Source organism: Naegleria fowleri (genome assembly GCF_008403515.1).
Source record: "Naegleria fowleri strain ATCC 30894 chromosome Unknown tig68, whole genome shotgun sequence".
Lineage (NCBI taxonomy): Eukaryota > Heterolobosea > Eutetramitea > Acrasida > Naegleriidae > Naegleria > Naegleria fowleri.
The window spans coordinates 319,248-333,325 of NW_025408000.1; the positions used below are offsets into that span (position 1 = coordinate 319,248).

The window sequence follows — 14,078 nt, forward strand, 5'->3', positions numbered from 1 at the left end:
ATGTTTAAGAATAGTGAACTGCAAGCCAAATGCAAGGTGGATCCACAGAAGTTGATTTCACTCGATGTCTTACATGTTTTGGAATATTGATATAATCACCTTTTTTCAATTTCACTTCTTTCAGTTCGATATGATCCTCTCGTTTACATTCCATCAAAAGAGTGGACTCTCCTTGTAAGAGTACCACAAACTCATCTCTTTCTTGATCATACCATTCATCGGAGGGAGTGAATTGTCCTGTTGAAATGATTCTTTCAATGAGAGTGGCATTTGTTTTAAAAAGGGGTTGAAAGAGTTCAATATTTTCATTCCGACTCTGATCGAGATGGTCCGATACTATGTGAAATAGATTTCCGAGAGTGAAAGGTGACTCTTGTTGGTGAAGGTTGTTGTGATGGTGGTGACTTTCGCTTGGAGTGTTGGTGTTGTTGTCATTCATTTTTTTTAGAAAGGAAAATGGTGTGAATGGGAAGCTATTTTATAAACGCATGGACAGTGATAAAAAAAAAAAAAATGGGAAGCTATTTTGTGCCAGGTGACACTCATCATGATGGAACGAACTTCTCTTCCCGAGAATGAAAATGAATTTGAAAGAAAAACAGTTTCAGACTCTGACCTAGCATCCTAGAGAATTTGTTCGTTTTGTTATGTTTCTATTTATGAACAATTAACATACATAGTATGCCCTTTCCTTAACAAGATTTGTTATTGGATTCATCATTGAAATCCTTAAAAAAAATTGAAGAACAATCATCATTACAACTCTTCTCAGAATGAATTACAATTACAAATTCGCACATCAAAATCGATTGAAACAAGCAGGTATATTTGGAGCGGCAGCATTCTTTGCAATTTTGGTAGAAGGAATGCTCTCCAAGCGACCAAAATACAACAAATTTGGAGACGAACCCTTGCCACAAATTGTTGAATACGAACGTCATGTGGTTCGTCCTGGAGCCAATGTTCTTGCAGATTTGATGGATTTCAGCGACACTACCTTTGATAAGGTTCCAAAGTTTGATTATCGAAATGAGGAAACTGTTTTTAAGAGTACTCTTCCACACTAGTGATCATGATTACTTTGCAATAAGATTACAATTAATCTTCCTCAAAAAAATATGTATTTTTTTATAATAATGATGTTTAATCCATAAAGAATTGTACTCTTTAAATAGGTATTATCAAAAAAGGAAAATTTGTAAATATTAATTGTACATAAGAGATGGTTTAAAAATGTATTATTCTATGAGAGACACATATTAATCAAGTAAATCTTTTGGATCGTATTCTGATCGAACATTTGACTCTGGTTGTTCATTTGTCATGTCTCTTGTAATTCCGTGATGTCTTGTGGGTGGTTGTTCCACATCTGCAGCAGCATCTTGTTCATCATCACTCAAATCTAAACTTGATGTCTTGATCAAAGTTCCTCCTCCGTTTTTAGTGGCTTCACTTCTGTAGTTTTGATAGTCCACCCAATCTTTTAAATAATTATATTGAAAGACGAGAGAAATGACAATTCCGAAAATCATTCCAAATGGTATGACGATTGCCAATTGTTTTAACATGAACATTCCATACAACATGTTGCTTAAACTAATGTATGATGGATTTGTGTCAGAAATCAAACTGTCAATGGAGACATTGGAGTCTTTTTGCATACTGATGAACAAACTGAGAGCACTGGAAATGATGACACTGCAAAGTAAGGTAGTCGCCATAAAATAGACATAATTACAGGCTGGTCTTCTATACCATAAATAGCTAAAACATTTGCATTGAAAAACTCCATTGGTCACAATCTCTGCACAAGTGTAAATAATTAAGAAATAAATTGAAATACCAATCAAGAAGGTCCACAAAACTTTCCATTGAGTTCCTACGGCTAAGGTAGACTATTAAAAATTTGTTAAACGTCACTTGTCATTGTTAGAGAGATAGTTACCTTTGTTTTTGTTGAGAAATTTTCCTGTCGAATAATCACAATTGATTTTGCATTTTCAGTCCAATCTGTTCCATAAGAGAAAATACACAACAATCCACAAAATATACATAAACCAAAAATTATGAATGCAACAAGTTTTTTAACAGCTGTGGCTTCATCGTACTGCGAAAAAAAGTATCGAAAAAATTGTGAAAATTGTATTCAATGAATGATTCAACCATAATATTAAATATTATGGAAATACTACTTACTGGTACATGAGCAATGTTCACGATGAATATTGAAGAGAGAATTATCATCATCAATCCAAAGAGCTGATAGTAGTTCATGCAATAACCATTTCATTTCATCACCAATGAATGGAACAATCATTATTATTTAATAATATTTTCATGATCGTTCAATAAAATCTTGATGTGAACCTACCACAGCAAACAATTTATAAAATAATAATTGAATCAAAATAGTTCCTGTCAAAAATGTCACCCAAACTCCTAAAAACACTCCAATCACAGCTGTGACGATTTGATTGCCACGAGTGAGACCTGGCACAGTAATTCCAAATAAATCGGAAATGAATGATGATGTTGGAGAAGTGACTGGTTGTCCGAGATGATTCACTGGAGAGTATGCAAATTCATTTGTGACTCCTTTGAGTGTGTTCAGAATTCGGGATTGTGTTACACTTGAGAACATTTTTTTGAGAGGTGTCATTCGAATGGAGCGGAGAGAAGGTTTATTGGAGGTGAAACAGGATTGTAATCAAAAACATAACCAGAGTGAAAAAATCAGCATTTGCATGAAGATGAAGATTTTGCCTTCTTTCCACCTTCGTCGCTGCTATCATCACCAAGACCGTGCTCGGTGAGAAGAATTTCTTCCACTTGTGAGGGTGTAAATGATGGTTTTCGAGGTTCCTTCTTTTCCTCTAAAATTACATGAAGGATCAACTTGGATGCATTTGACAAACTTACTAGTACTTACTGACTGCTGCAATGAATGCCTCTTCAACATTTTGTCCATCGAACGCGCTCTATTAAATGCATCATGATTGTTGTCAGAAAATTATCAGATGTCTCTCAACTTACAGTTTCAAAAAACAAAATTCCATAATCATCTGCCAATTTCTTTCCTTCATCATAGGACACTCTTCTTGCATCTTTTTGATCTACCTTGTTCCCCACAAGCACCTTTTTAATATCGGCGTCTGAATAATTATATAAATCTTTGAGCCAACTTCTTACATGATTAAAAGATTCCAAACATGTGACATCATAGACAATTATTGCTGCATCCGCACCTCTGTAATAACTTTGAGTCTATTCTTAAGAATATATTTGCATCATCCAATTCATTGTGAATAGAAAAGATTGCACTTACAATTCTATTCCGATCGTAGTTGAATTTCGCCTTAATATGTATTTTGCTTGAAGAACACATTCAACTTACGATCGAAACCGTTCCTGTCCAGCACTTTGGAAATGTTCAAGATTATTTTGTTGGCAGAGATATAATACTCTACATACGTATCAAAGACAGTTACTTTCACTTTCTTATCATTCACTACTACATTTTTATGTCCCTTTTTGTATTGATTGAAAGGCTTTAATATCATCATCATCCTCTTAATGCTGCTTACCATTTCCATACCGATGGTATATACAAAATTAGGAGAGAATTTTTCATAACAAAACCTCTTTCATGAACAAAGTTAATATATATTAAGAAACAATGAATCCATTGATTGGAAAAACTACATACATTCATCAAAGATGATTTCCCTAATCATCATACCTTTTGCATCAATGATTAAGGTTAGTCCTCATGAGGCTGCACTTACCCGTTGCGCTATCACCAATAATAATTACTTTCATTCCGATTATTAAAACCACAAATTAATGAATACCATCATCATCACCATCAATACCACCACCACAAATCCATAAATTCCATCACATTCCGATGTTCTGAGAATTATCAATTCATTTGGAAAGCCTTACTTACTCTTATTGGAATAATCAAAGTCGTTGAGCATTTTTAAAGTTTTTTTTAGAACGGACTTTTAAGATGGACGATAAAAAGGTCTTAATCGAAAAGTTTGTTGGTTCTCAAGTGTCAAAAGATGAAAGAATGTGGAGTCGACGAGTCTCCACAAACTTGTGTGACCTAATACTTACTTTGGGTTCTCATTGGACATCGACACCTGTCAAAAATCAAACAAAAAATACACCATAAAAGACCAAAACAAGACCTGAAACAAACACACATGAATGCCCTCTTGGGTATGAATGAACCGAACAACCACAAGTCTTTTCTTTGAACATAACACCTTCTCAACAAACTTTCTCTTCCAATTCGGAATCGAAACTCCTTCATCAACTTGTATATTTCCATAAACAACATTACAAAATGGGAAATTCATCTTCTCTAGAACATACTCTTTCATTATCGAGTCTTGGTCATGTACCGGATCCTTCTCTATTAAATCCTTCCAACCAAACGAATACTAGTCAAAATTCAACTAACAACATTTCATCATCGGGAATGACAGATGTCAAAGAACAGGAAAATAAGTCGATTGTCACTGCTAAACTTGTACATTATTTGGAAAAATATCATAGAAAATTACCAATGAATTTGATTAATTTTATTGTAGAGCCATTATCCATAGAAAGTGAATTAAGTGCTTCCTATTTGGATCCTAGTTGGAAGACAACTTCTCGAATGTTGGAAATTTATGAATTTTTATGCATGAAATCTTTATCTGCCAAAAGTCATGTGGACAGTGAGGAAGATAAAAAGATAATGACATTGGTTAAGAATACTTTGGAGAACACTTGGACCACTCCGAATAATAGTTTTGAATCAAAGATACCTCACTCTCCGACTGGTGGTAGCTCTGAGACGTCACCCTCTGGTGGAGAAGATATCGTTCAATCTCCAAATGTTCATCATCAATCATTTTACAGCTTTCATGAGGTCATGTCTCCTTCAATTTTGAATATCAGTGATCCATTTGTGACTGTCGCATCACCACAAACTCCAAATTCGCCATCACAAGAGTCAGATCTTGAATATATTGAAACAAATGACGCCTCTCTATCCAACTCTGCCCTTGAAGAAAGTAAGCAGAAGGACTCTGCAGTGAGTAAACTAAAGAGAACGTTGACAGGATTGAAACCAAAATTGAAATTCAATTCACGTGACAACAACAACAACAACACTCCTAGCACTCCTTCGGTTCAAAACAACAAACTTAACACCTCAAAGAGTTCTACCACTCTTGAATCAAAGAATTCATTGAGAAATTTACTAAAATCCGATCAAACACCAACCCTTAATCCAAGAGATGATGATTCTCTCTACTCAACATCAAACGAAGAAAAACCTAAAAACAAACTTTTGAAAAGACTTAGCTCGTTAAAGAAAATTACAAAATCCTCTACAGCACTTAGTTCTCTCATTGAGGTGTCAGATGTTCAGAAAATGCAAAATGCAAACTTGGAATTTCAACAACCAATGTCTCCCAATGACGAAGATGATCTATTAGTATTTGATGAAGATGAGGATGCTGAACTGAAACAGTTAAAAACTCAATATTTTGAAGAAAGAAAGCAAAAAAGAGAATTATTGACCAATGTGAATACCTATCTTTTTAATGAACAAGAATTTATGGAAAATGAGAATTTAGAACATGCCAAACTACTCGATGACATTTTATTTAAAAGAATTTATTTAAATCCTGAAACTTATTCTGACACTAAATTACCCAACGAATTACCATCATACATTAGAGATAAGATTGATTTTGTGGGTCACCAGAGAAATATTGATTTATTGAACATCAAAATGATTATTTTGGATTGTTCATGCAAACAATCTCTTTTGAAAATTCTGTCACCTGTCAAGGAACGTTTGGAAGTGACCAAAGAGCACAGAAAATACAACATTGGCCTTCAAGTAGGTCCATGGCTTCTCACATTCCATGAAGACATTGGTTTAATTGTTCCAAGTAAGGTGATACCACCATTGGATTCTGTTTTGTATGATTTGGGAACACTTGATGTTGCAACCAATGTTCAACAATTATGTACAGAACTTTCAAATATTATTGTAGAATGGAATACTTGTCGATATTATTCTAAAACTCATGCAGATCCTCCTCCTTCCTATTTACAGGAGGCAGCGCCCAATCGAAAATTCAAACCTGCCAACAATTACGATTTCTTTATGGAATTTCTTTCAAAATTGGGAGTGAGAGTGAACTTAGCTGACAATCCATCGTTTCAACACTTTCTTTCACACATCAAGAAACTTGGTTCTTCTCCATTTGTATGGGTGACAGAACAAAAAGAAACAATTGTTTTTAAATCTCATGCAGAATTGGATGAATATGTGAATCGTCTCTCAAAAAGTAGCAATACTGCTCTTACATTGTTCAGACCTCTTGATTATGAACTATTGAAAACTTATGATCGATTGTTTTGGTCCAAATATCTCACATTTCCAATGGTAAAAACTTTTGATCCTACCTACACTATGGAAACAACATTAACTTGTCCTTTTAAACATCCATTCAATGACTAAAAGTGTTTAATTAAAAAACAAGATCATTTGATGCATACACTTTGTGTGTTGAACAATTTAAATCTCATTTCGGAGATGATCTTTCTTCAATAAATTAATTCTCTCATTCGAATAAAAATCACTCATCTTTTTTAGAGCCAAATCTAATTGTGGTTGTTTTGGTTTGATTCGTTTCTTGTGATTTTGTTGTGAGGAGAGAATAGAGCGAACAACAAAATGTCTTGGTAAAATATAATATTGGAAATATTTCATATTCAAGTGCAGATGATAGACAGCCAATGATTGATAACTATGTTCATCATAAAAAGGTAAATGTGTCACAGCTGCAATAAATAATGAATTAAATGGATAATATGGTTTCACTTGGTATGCTTTTTGTCCTTGAGAAGAAACTGCAAAATAATTTGAAACATCGACTTGTTGAGCATTCTCTACAGAAAGCATTCGTTTTTGGTAACTTCTTTTCAAACTTGTGAAATCATTTGGTAATTCCTCTTCCATTTCATTTTGTTCAAACGATGGAGGAACAAAAACAATCTTTTCCAATTCTAAAAATTGAGCAAGATTTGAATATTTCTTAATGTGTTCAATAGGAGATTTCCAAAAAAGAGATTCAGAGTGTTGAGACAAGGGTTCCAATTTTTCTAATGGTCTTGATGAAGAATCTGTAATAAATAATTTGGTGAAATCTCGATTCAAATTCTTTGAAATTCTCAATTGAACATCTAACATGAATATCCATTTAGTTTTTGAAAGGAGCAGTGCTTGATTTTTGAAACGATTAATTGGAATTGAATCTTTCTTTTTCATAACCATACATTTGTAATCAATTCTTGCTTTTTTTGGAGAATTCATAAATTGTTGTAATTCCTCTGACATGCATTGCTTGGGTGAACTTGCTGTAAAAATAACAATCAAACGATCTCCATCATACAATCTCTTAATTAATCCATTCAAAATATCAATTTCATCAATGTGACAATAAGTTGCGAATGAAAGTCCGTTGTGAAGCAATTCTGTAGATTCTTGAAGAGTATTGTGAGATGGTTTCCATTCAATAGAAAAAGTGTGTGGTAAAAAGAATATAGGAGGAGAATTGGTCTTTTCTTTAAATTGCTCATATCGATCTAATATCTGTGAAAGTATTAAACTTGACAAGATCTGTCTACTTTCAATCATATTAAAAGAATTTTGATAACTATTATCTGAAATGTATCTTTCAAGACCTTCCACCACATTGTCAATAATTTCATCATTTTTGAGATTGTAATTATTTCCTTCTGGACTTGAGGTTGCAAAAATAAAGAAATGAGAGGCTGGTGTGCTCAAAATTGCATCTCTATCATAGTATTCAGAAAATGGAACAAACAACGTGTTGGATTGTTTCCACTTTTCATAAAATTGTGAAATTGCTTTTCGTTGCTCTTGAGAATAGAGAGGTAATAACTTGGAAATCCAAAGTTGTTGTTTCATGGTTTCTTTTGGAATTTGAATATTGAAAGTACTAGTGGCAGGCATTTCCGTCGAGTCATAAACATTCACAGCAAGCAGTCCATAGTCCCCATACTCTCTAAATAATTGCTTACTTTCACTTTCTCCCAATAAATCATCAATTCTTTTGTTAACTACATTTAAAGTAGTCTTCTTCTCTTCATGCCCATAAATAGAAAAGCCAGGATCTAGTACCATGAAATATTCAACATGCCTTTTTGAGAACTTGATTCCATTACTGATGAGAGACGGTATGTGACATGATTTTGAAAATGAAATCTTGATCACATCTCTATTTTCATTATTTGTGAATTCTGACAAATCCAAATTATTTCTAATATTTTCACAAATTGAGATATAAACCATTGTTCGATACTGTCTCATATCATTCAAATGAGAGAAATATTCCTTTTTCAACCAATCCATGTGAGCATCACTCTGTGCATAGGTGACAATTCCTAATTTGCTTCTTTTTCGAATGATCGATGTTGATTCATCTTGATTCAATTCCAAATTTCGTAATACTTGTTGTGGAACATGAATGTCCTCTTTCACATCTTCCCATTCGACATTTTCTGTTTTACTAAATTCCCAATAAAACAAAATGAGTAAAAAGATGGGTATTCCGATGATGATTCCTAAAATCCATCGACTTGGTTTTGTTTGATGTTGTGTTCGATACTTTGAAGAAGAGGTCGTCGAATAAATATTTTGTTGAATGGGATTTTCATCTTGAGAGTGGTGAGGCGTTGATGATGATGAGGTTGGTCGATTTCGCATGGTGGATGATGAATTCATCAAATGCGAAAAAGGTCCTCCAGACGATGATGAAGTTTGCATTTTTTTTCAAGAAGGCTTGACGACACGTCAGCAGCATGATGACTAATGCAGAATGAGGTCTTTGAGATGCTCCATATTTACAACAATTGACCTGTTTGGTCAATGGGGACGAACCTTTTTGAATTTAATGTGACGTCACACAATAGCACGAGAAATAACATCTTGTCAATTTGTAATAGAAAGCATTATCTGTAGATGATCTCATACTTGGAACCTTGTGGAGTCATTGTTGCTTTGATGGCTTTCTTTCTAAATTCCATGTTTTGAGTGGAGTGTGAAATAACAAACACCTTGTCAATTTTTGTGGAAAGCATTTCAATGACTTGTTGTGCTTGTTCTTGACCTGTGACATCTAAGGCATCAAAAACTTCATCTAACATTAAAAAGTTGCTTGAAAATCTTGATCGTTGTCGAACAAGTTCGAATAAGGCAAAATGAATCATTAAATGATTTCTCTTTCGTTGTCCGGATGATCTCTTTCCATAATCTTCGTTAATCATCAAATCTGAATTGAAAGTGATTGGAAGTGTGTCACTTCCAATAAGTTTGGAATACTCTTCAAGAATATTATTCAAATCTTCAATAGATTTATCCAGTAAGAATGATCTCATTGTCTCAAAGTCATCCTTACTTGACTTTCTAGCTCTTCTGTCGAATGCCTTTTCCCAAAAATTGAGAACAGCATATTCTTTTTCATTTTGTTCTGTTTCTTTTGCACTTTCTACATGCCTTTCTCGAAGTGCATCCAATTCAGCTCTTTGTTTGGTGGTTTGTTCAGATAAATCCTTGAGTTTTTGTTTTTGAACTTTTAGTTGAGCTTCATGTTGATATTTTCTCTCAAGCATGTTTTTCTCTTCCTCTGCTGCCTTGTTAAGCTTCTCTTGAATTTCTTGAATGTTCGATGATTCAAGGGAACCAGACTGGATCTCAATCTCATTCAGTTGATTTTCAACCGACTCTAACTCTGATTGAAGTGTTTTAGTTTCGTTTTCTGTGAGTAATCTTGAGTTTTGCAATTGAGTAAGCTTTGTGATGGTAATTCGCTTCTGATTTTCCAACTCATTAAATTCTGTCTCAAGATTTTGAAGGGATGAAGAAAGAGTCATTTGATGGCGAGTAGAACGTGCTATTACATCCGAAAGATTTTGTTTTTCTTGCTCAAATTTAGAATGAGTTTGATGTTCTATTTTCTGTTCACAGTATGGACACTCATTTAAATTAACAAGGTCCTCTAGTTTTTCTAACTTTTCTTTTGCATGTCGAAGTTCAATGCTGTTCGACATGATTTCTTCTGAAATTTGTTTCATTCTATGTCGAGTGTCATCAACCTTTTGATTGAAATGCGCTTCGATCTCATGAACCTGAGATTTACCATCAATGTAGAGAGCTACTGCCTCACTGTTCAATCTACTAAGGGTGGCCACATTGTTGGCAATTCGTTGTTTTAAAGCATCTCTTTTGGTCATCAACGAGGTCTTGTTTTGGAGGGCAATGTTCAACTGTTGTGCTTTTCTCCATTGATCCTCAAGAGTACGTTTTAGTTTCGATGACTCCTCCAATTTTGAAATAATTTGAGAGTGCTCTTGAGAGAGTCTCTGTATGATCTCTGTGATGGAAAGTTTTTCTTTTTCATTCCTTTCAATATTCTCTTCCAGCAGTTTGATCGAATGTAAAATTTGTTCCTCTAACGTTTTACCCTTAAAGACGGTCTCTACTAGAGCTTTCTTTCGTTCCCTTGTATTAGCTAAATAATCATCGAATAAATACAATCCTAATAAGTCCTCAATTAACTCTCTTCTTTTCTTAGAGTCTGATGTTAAAAAGTTTACAGAATTGTCACCAACAACAATAGATTTTGTAAACATGTCATAATTGATACCTAGCAACGATTCCAGAGCTACCTGCGAATCCTTGAGAGAGCCCTTTTCATACTCGCTCAAGTACTTGCCTTCATAGAACACTCGAAGTCCAGTACCCTTTCGCTCTGGAGATGATGTCGCAATGTCCTCAGGAAGTTCATTGGCTCCTGCCTTGGTGTATTTTCGAAATCTTTCAATCGAATATCCCGAATTAAAGTCTAATCGTACCAAACAATCTTTTTTCGTTACGTCATTCACTGCATAATCTACCTTACTCATATCGGATCTTAGAAAATTGTCAAACATGCACCATGTAATAGCTTCTAGAACTGTACTCTTTCCAGAACCATTTGGTCCTTCCAAAAACCAAACACCATTCTCCATGTTCTTAATATCAAACGTAATACATCCTTGAACTCCTAAAAAATTTTGTATGGTTATCGATTTTAAATTTGCCCTAAATGTGTCACCAACATTTAAGTGATGTTTTCCTTGTTTTGTGACAGTAGAAATTATTTCTTTTCCTCTTTCAATAATATCGTCCACAAATTTAGATTCTATTCCCATTGAAGAAAGGTTAGCATATTGTTTGACATATTTTACAACAAAGTCTTCAAAATTGATGTGTCCAAGTTTGTCGTCAGCATCTCTCGAGGATTCCTTTTCCTGCAGAGACGATTGCACTTTTCTAACAGCTACAGACTGTTTCCGTACTGATTTTGCACCTGCTTCCAACAGCTTATCTTGAATCTTTTGAGGATTCAAGTCCATACTTTCGTAAATGATTGAAATATATTTTCCTTTGTATTGGCTCAAATCTCCAAGATCGTCCTCTGATTTTAGCCTCAAAATTCTGAACTTATCCCAATTGGGATTTTGAATAAACCTGATTTCATCTGTCTCAGTGTCATAAATTACAATGCCACGACCTGAATCACCAGAATCTCCAAAATGATGCTGCATTGGACTTCCAACATAGAGAACCTTCTTGTCACAAAAATGATGGTGATGAAAATGCCCTGAAAAAACACGTTGAAATTTAGTCAGATATTTAGGTACTTTGGAACCTTCTGCAGGTAAATCCATATCATTAATAGAATCTTTTTTCAGCTTTTCGCTTCCTTTTCTTTTCTCTTTCAGAATATTTTTTCCTATTTGTTCATCAAAGGTTCTACAATAGAGGTTGTTCTTGTTGTCAACTTGATACCGTTGAATGGCTCCATTGATAGCCATGTGACAAAATGCCAAAGATTGGCTCAGGCTTTCAGAGTTTTTTGAGGCTTTGTTGGACACCCAGTCACGAATTATAGATGGATCTTCATAATAAGGTATCATCACACAACGTTTTCCATCAAGATCTACTTCTTCGATATACTTGTGGAGAAATAAATTGCTTGGAGCAGACAATTTTAATCCTAGAGCGTCGAGAGAGCTGATTTTTGTGTCATATTTCAAATTCAAATCATGATTACCGCAGATTATGTGGACATTCTTTGGAATCTTACTGGCAAGCTTGTCAAAAAACTCGAAAGCACTACTTTGGGCCTTCACACTCACAGTTTCTCTTGTGTTCAGTACATCACCCATACACACCACATAGTCGACTTTCTGTTTTTCGAACTCTTCAACAATCCACTCTCCAGTCTCCACAACACGATCCAATCCCACATCTTGGAAATGAATATCACCAAACATTCCGATTTTCACTAAACTTTCTGCAGTCCTATGAAAGAGTTTCTTTGAAATTACTGAATCGGAGCAGCCATATTTAAGACTGCTTTTGCCCTTTCCTACATTTGAAAAACCGTTTGTTATGGATGATCCGAGTAGAGAGGCTTTTTTGCCCTTCCAACATGGTTCGCGAGCAGCAAGAGCAAAAGCTTTCATTTTTTCAGAAGTTAATTTGTAAATTGATTGAGTTTTTTGAATTGGATTGAACGTTAAAAGAATGAAGAAGAATGAATGAAAGGATTGGTTCAATACAATCGGGGTGATGGAATAGCTTAGCTTGTTGGACATTCCGTTTGTTGAACGTGAAGTAATTGGAAATTTTGATTCATTAAAAAATGTCTGAAGACGACTCTTCATCATCATCCAGTAAAAAATTAAAAGTTGAATTAAAACCGGAAGAGGAGCTTAGATTTGAAGTTGATTTTGGAGAAACTCTAAAATTGAAATTAATAGAAGGAAAAGCTGAATTTTTTGGAGCGGAATTAGCTTTAAATAAATCATATACTTTCAATGGAGGAAGGAACGGAGCAGTATTTACGTATCACGGAGCAACCATTGAACTGCAAAGTTCTAAAGGAAAAGATGAAATTAATAGCTACGTCGGCTCTGAAACACCCATGAAGGAATATTTAGAAATGCATGAGAAAATCAATGCACAAAGAGCTCCTATGAATCCTCCTCCGAGAGTATTAATCTGTGGACCTGCTGATACTGGGAAAAACTCGGTCGCCAAAATTTTAGTAAATTATGCAGTAAGACTTGGGCAGCGCCTGATATTTGCTGATTTAGATTGTGGTCAAAATGATATCACTTTTCCTGGAACTTTGAGCATGATTGTTAGAAATGCATGGGAAACTATTGACATTGAAGATGAATTTTCTCTCTGCTCACCATTGACTTATTTCTACGGTGAAACCTCTCCTGAAAAGAATATTGATTACTTCAAAACTTTGGTGAGCCAAATGAAGAAAATGATTGATAAACGAATTTCGAACGATCAATTATTAAGCGAGGGAGGATTTATTGTAAATACTGGTAGCTGGGTTGAAGGTGTCGGACATCAAATACTACTATACATTATCAAAGAAATGAATATTAATCAAGTAATTGTTATGGGTGATGACAGAATGACCAACAATCTCAAAAAAGATTTGAAGGACTCCAAAATTGCTGTAACTAGACTTAAAAAGAATCCAGGTGTCGTCAACAGAACAAAAGAACACAGAAGCAAGACCAATCAATTAAGAACAAAACAATACTTCTATGGAGCTACCCGAAGCTTGAGCCCTCATTCTATCGTTGTTAAATTTGACGATATCATTTTGTGCAGAATTGGAAGTGAATGGCAAGCACCAGAAAGTGTTCTTCCAATAGGAGCAAAGTCAAGTTTTAATCCTGTTGAGATCAAGCAAGTAGACTTTAGCGAGGTTACCAAGTTCAGTATTATTGCAGTATCCCATGCCAGCTCCATGGATGAAGTTTTAACCAAAAACATTTATGGTGTGGTTCATGTGACTAAAATTGACCCAGAAAACAGAACAATGACTGTGTTGTCACCCTCACCTGGAAAGAGTTTGCCAGGAAAATACTTGATTGTAGGTCACATTTCATGGCTAGATACGTAA

At 34.6% G+C, this 14,078-nt stretch overlaps 8 protein-coding genes across 8 annotated transcripts; 3 read left to right on the forward strand and 5 right to left on the reverse strand.

Annotated features, from left to right (window-relative positions):
- Positions 1–4: 4 nt before the first annotated feature.
- FDP41_009322 (uncharacterized protein) lies at positions 5–439 on the reverse strand (the record flags this gene model as incomplete). Its single annotated transcript, XM_044713269.1, has 1 exon — positions 5–439. The coding sequence occupies one exon, from the start codon at positions 437–439 to the stop codon at positions 5–7; it is 435 nt and encodes a 144-aa protein (XP_044557134.1).
- A 334-nt stretch (positions 440–773) lies between these two features.
- On the forward strand, positions 774–1,067 carry FDP41_009323 (uncharacterized protein; the record flags this gene model as incomplete). The annotated part of the gene is made up of 1 exon (XM_044713270.1): positions 774–1,067. One exon carries the CDS (start codon positions 774–776, stop codon positions 1,065–1,067), a length of 294 nt encoding a protein of 97 aa, XP_044557135.1.
- A 192-nt stretch (positions 1,068–1,259) lies between these two features.
- FDP41_009324 (uncharacterized protein) lies at positions 1,260–2,641 on the reverse strand (the record flags this gene model as incomplete). Its single annotated transcript, XM_044713271.1, has 4 exons — positions 1,260–1,895; positions 1,946–2,107; positions 2,197–2,259; positions 2,372–2,641. The coding sequence occupies 4 exons, from the start codon at positions 2,639–2,641 to the stop codon at positions 1,260–1,262; spliced, it is 1,131 nt and encodes a 376-aa protein (XP_044557136.1).
- Positions 2,642–2,733: 92 nt separating this feature from the next.
- Positions 2,734–3,385, reverse strand: FDP41_009325 (uncharacterized protein; the record flags this gene model as incomplete). Its single annotated transcript, XM_044713272.1, has 4 exons — positions 2,734–2,873; positions 2,930–2,978; positions 3,034–3,264; positions 3,326–3,385. 4 exons carry the CDS (start codon positions 3,383–3,385, stop codon positions 2,734–2,736), a joined length of 480 nt encoding a protein of 159 aa, XP_044557137.1.
- Positions 3,386–4,354: 969 nt separating this feature from the next.
- Positions 4,355–6,532, forward strand: FDP41_009326 (uncharacterized protein; the record flags this gene model as incomplete). The annotated part of the gene is made up of 1 exon (XM_044713273.1): positions 4,355–6,532. The coding sequence occupies one exon, from the start codon at positions 4,355–4,357 to the stop codon at positions 6,530–6,532; it is 2,178 nt and encodes a 725-aa protein (XP_044557138.1).
- Positions 6,533–6,589: 57 nt separating this feature from the next.
- Positions 6,590–8,863, reverse strand: FDP41_009327 (uncharacterized protein; the record flags this gene model as incomplete). Its single annotated transcript, XM_044713274.1, has 1 exon — positions 6,590–8,863. The coding sequence occupies one exon, from the start codon at positions 8,861–8,863 to the stop codon at positions 6,590–6,592; it is 2,274 nt and encodes a 757-aa protein (XP_044557139.1).
- A 185-nt stretch (positions 8,864–9,048) lies between these two features.
- On the reverse strand, positions 9,049–12,609 carry FDP41_009328 (uncharacterized protein; the record flags this gene model as incomplete). Its single annotated transcript, XM_044713275.1, has 1 exon — positions 9,049–12,609. One exon carries the CDS (start codon positions 12,607–12,609, stop codon positions 9,049–9,051), a length of 3,561 nt encoding a protein of 1,186 aa, XP_044557140.1.
- A 179-nt stretch (positions 12,610–12,788) lies between these two features.
- On the forward strand, positions 12,789–14,078 carry FDP41_009329 (uncharacterized protein; the record flags this gene model as incomplete). Its single annotated transcript, XM_044713276.1, has 1 exon — positions 12,789–14,078. The coding sequence occupies one exon, from the start codon at positions 12,789–12,791 to the stop codon at positions 14,076–14,078; it is 1,290 nt and encodes a 429-aa protein (XP_044557141.1).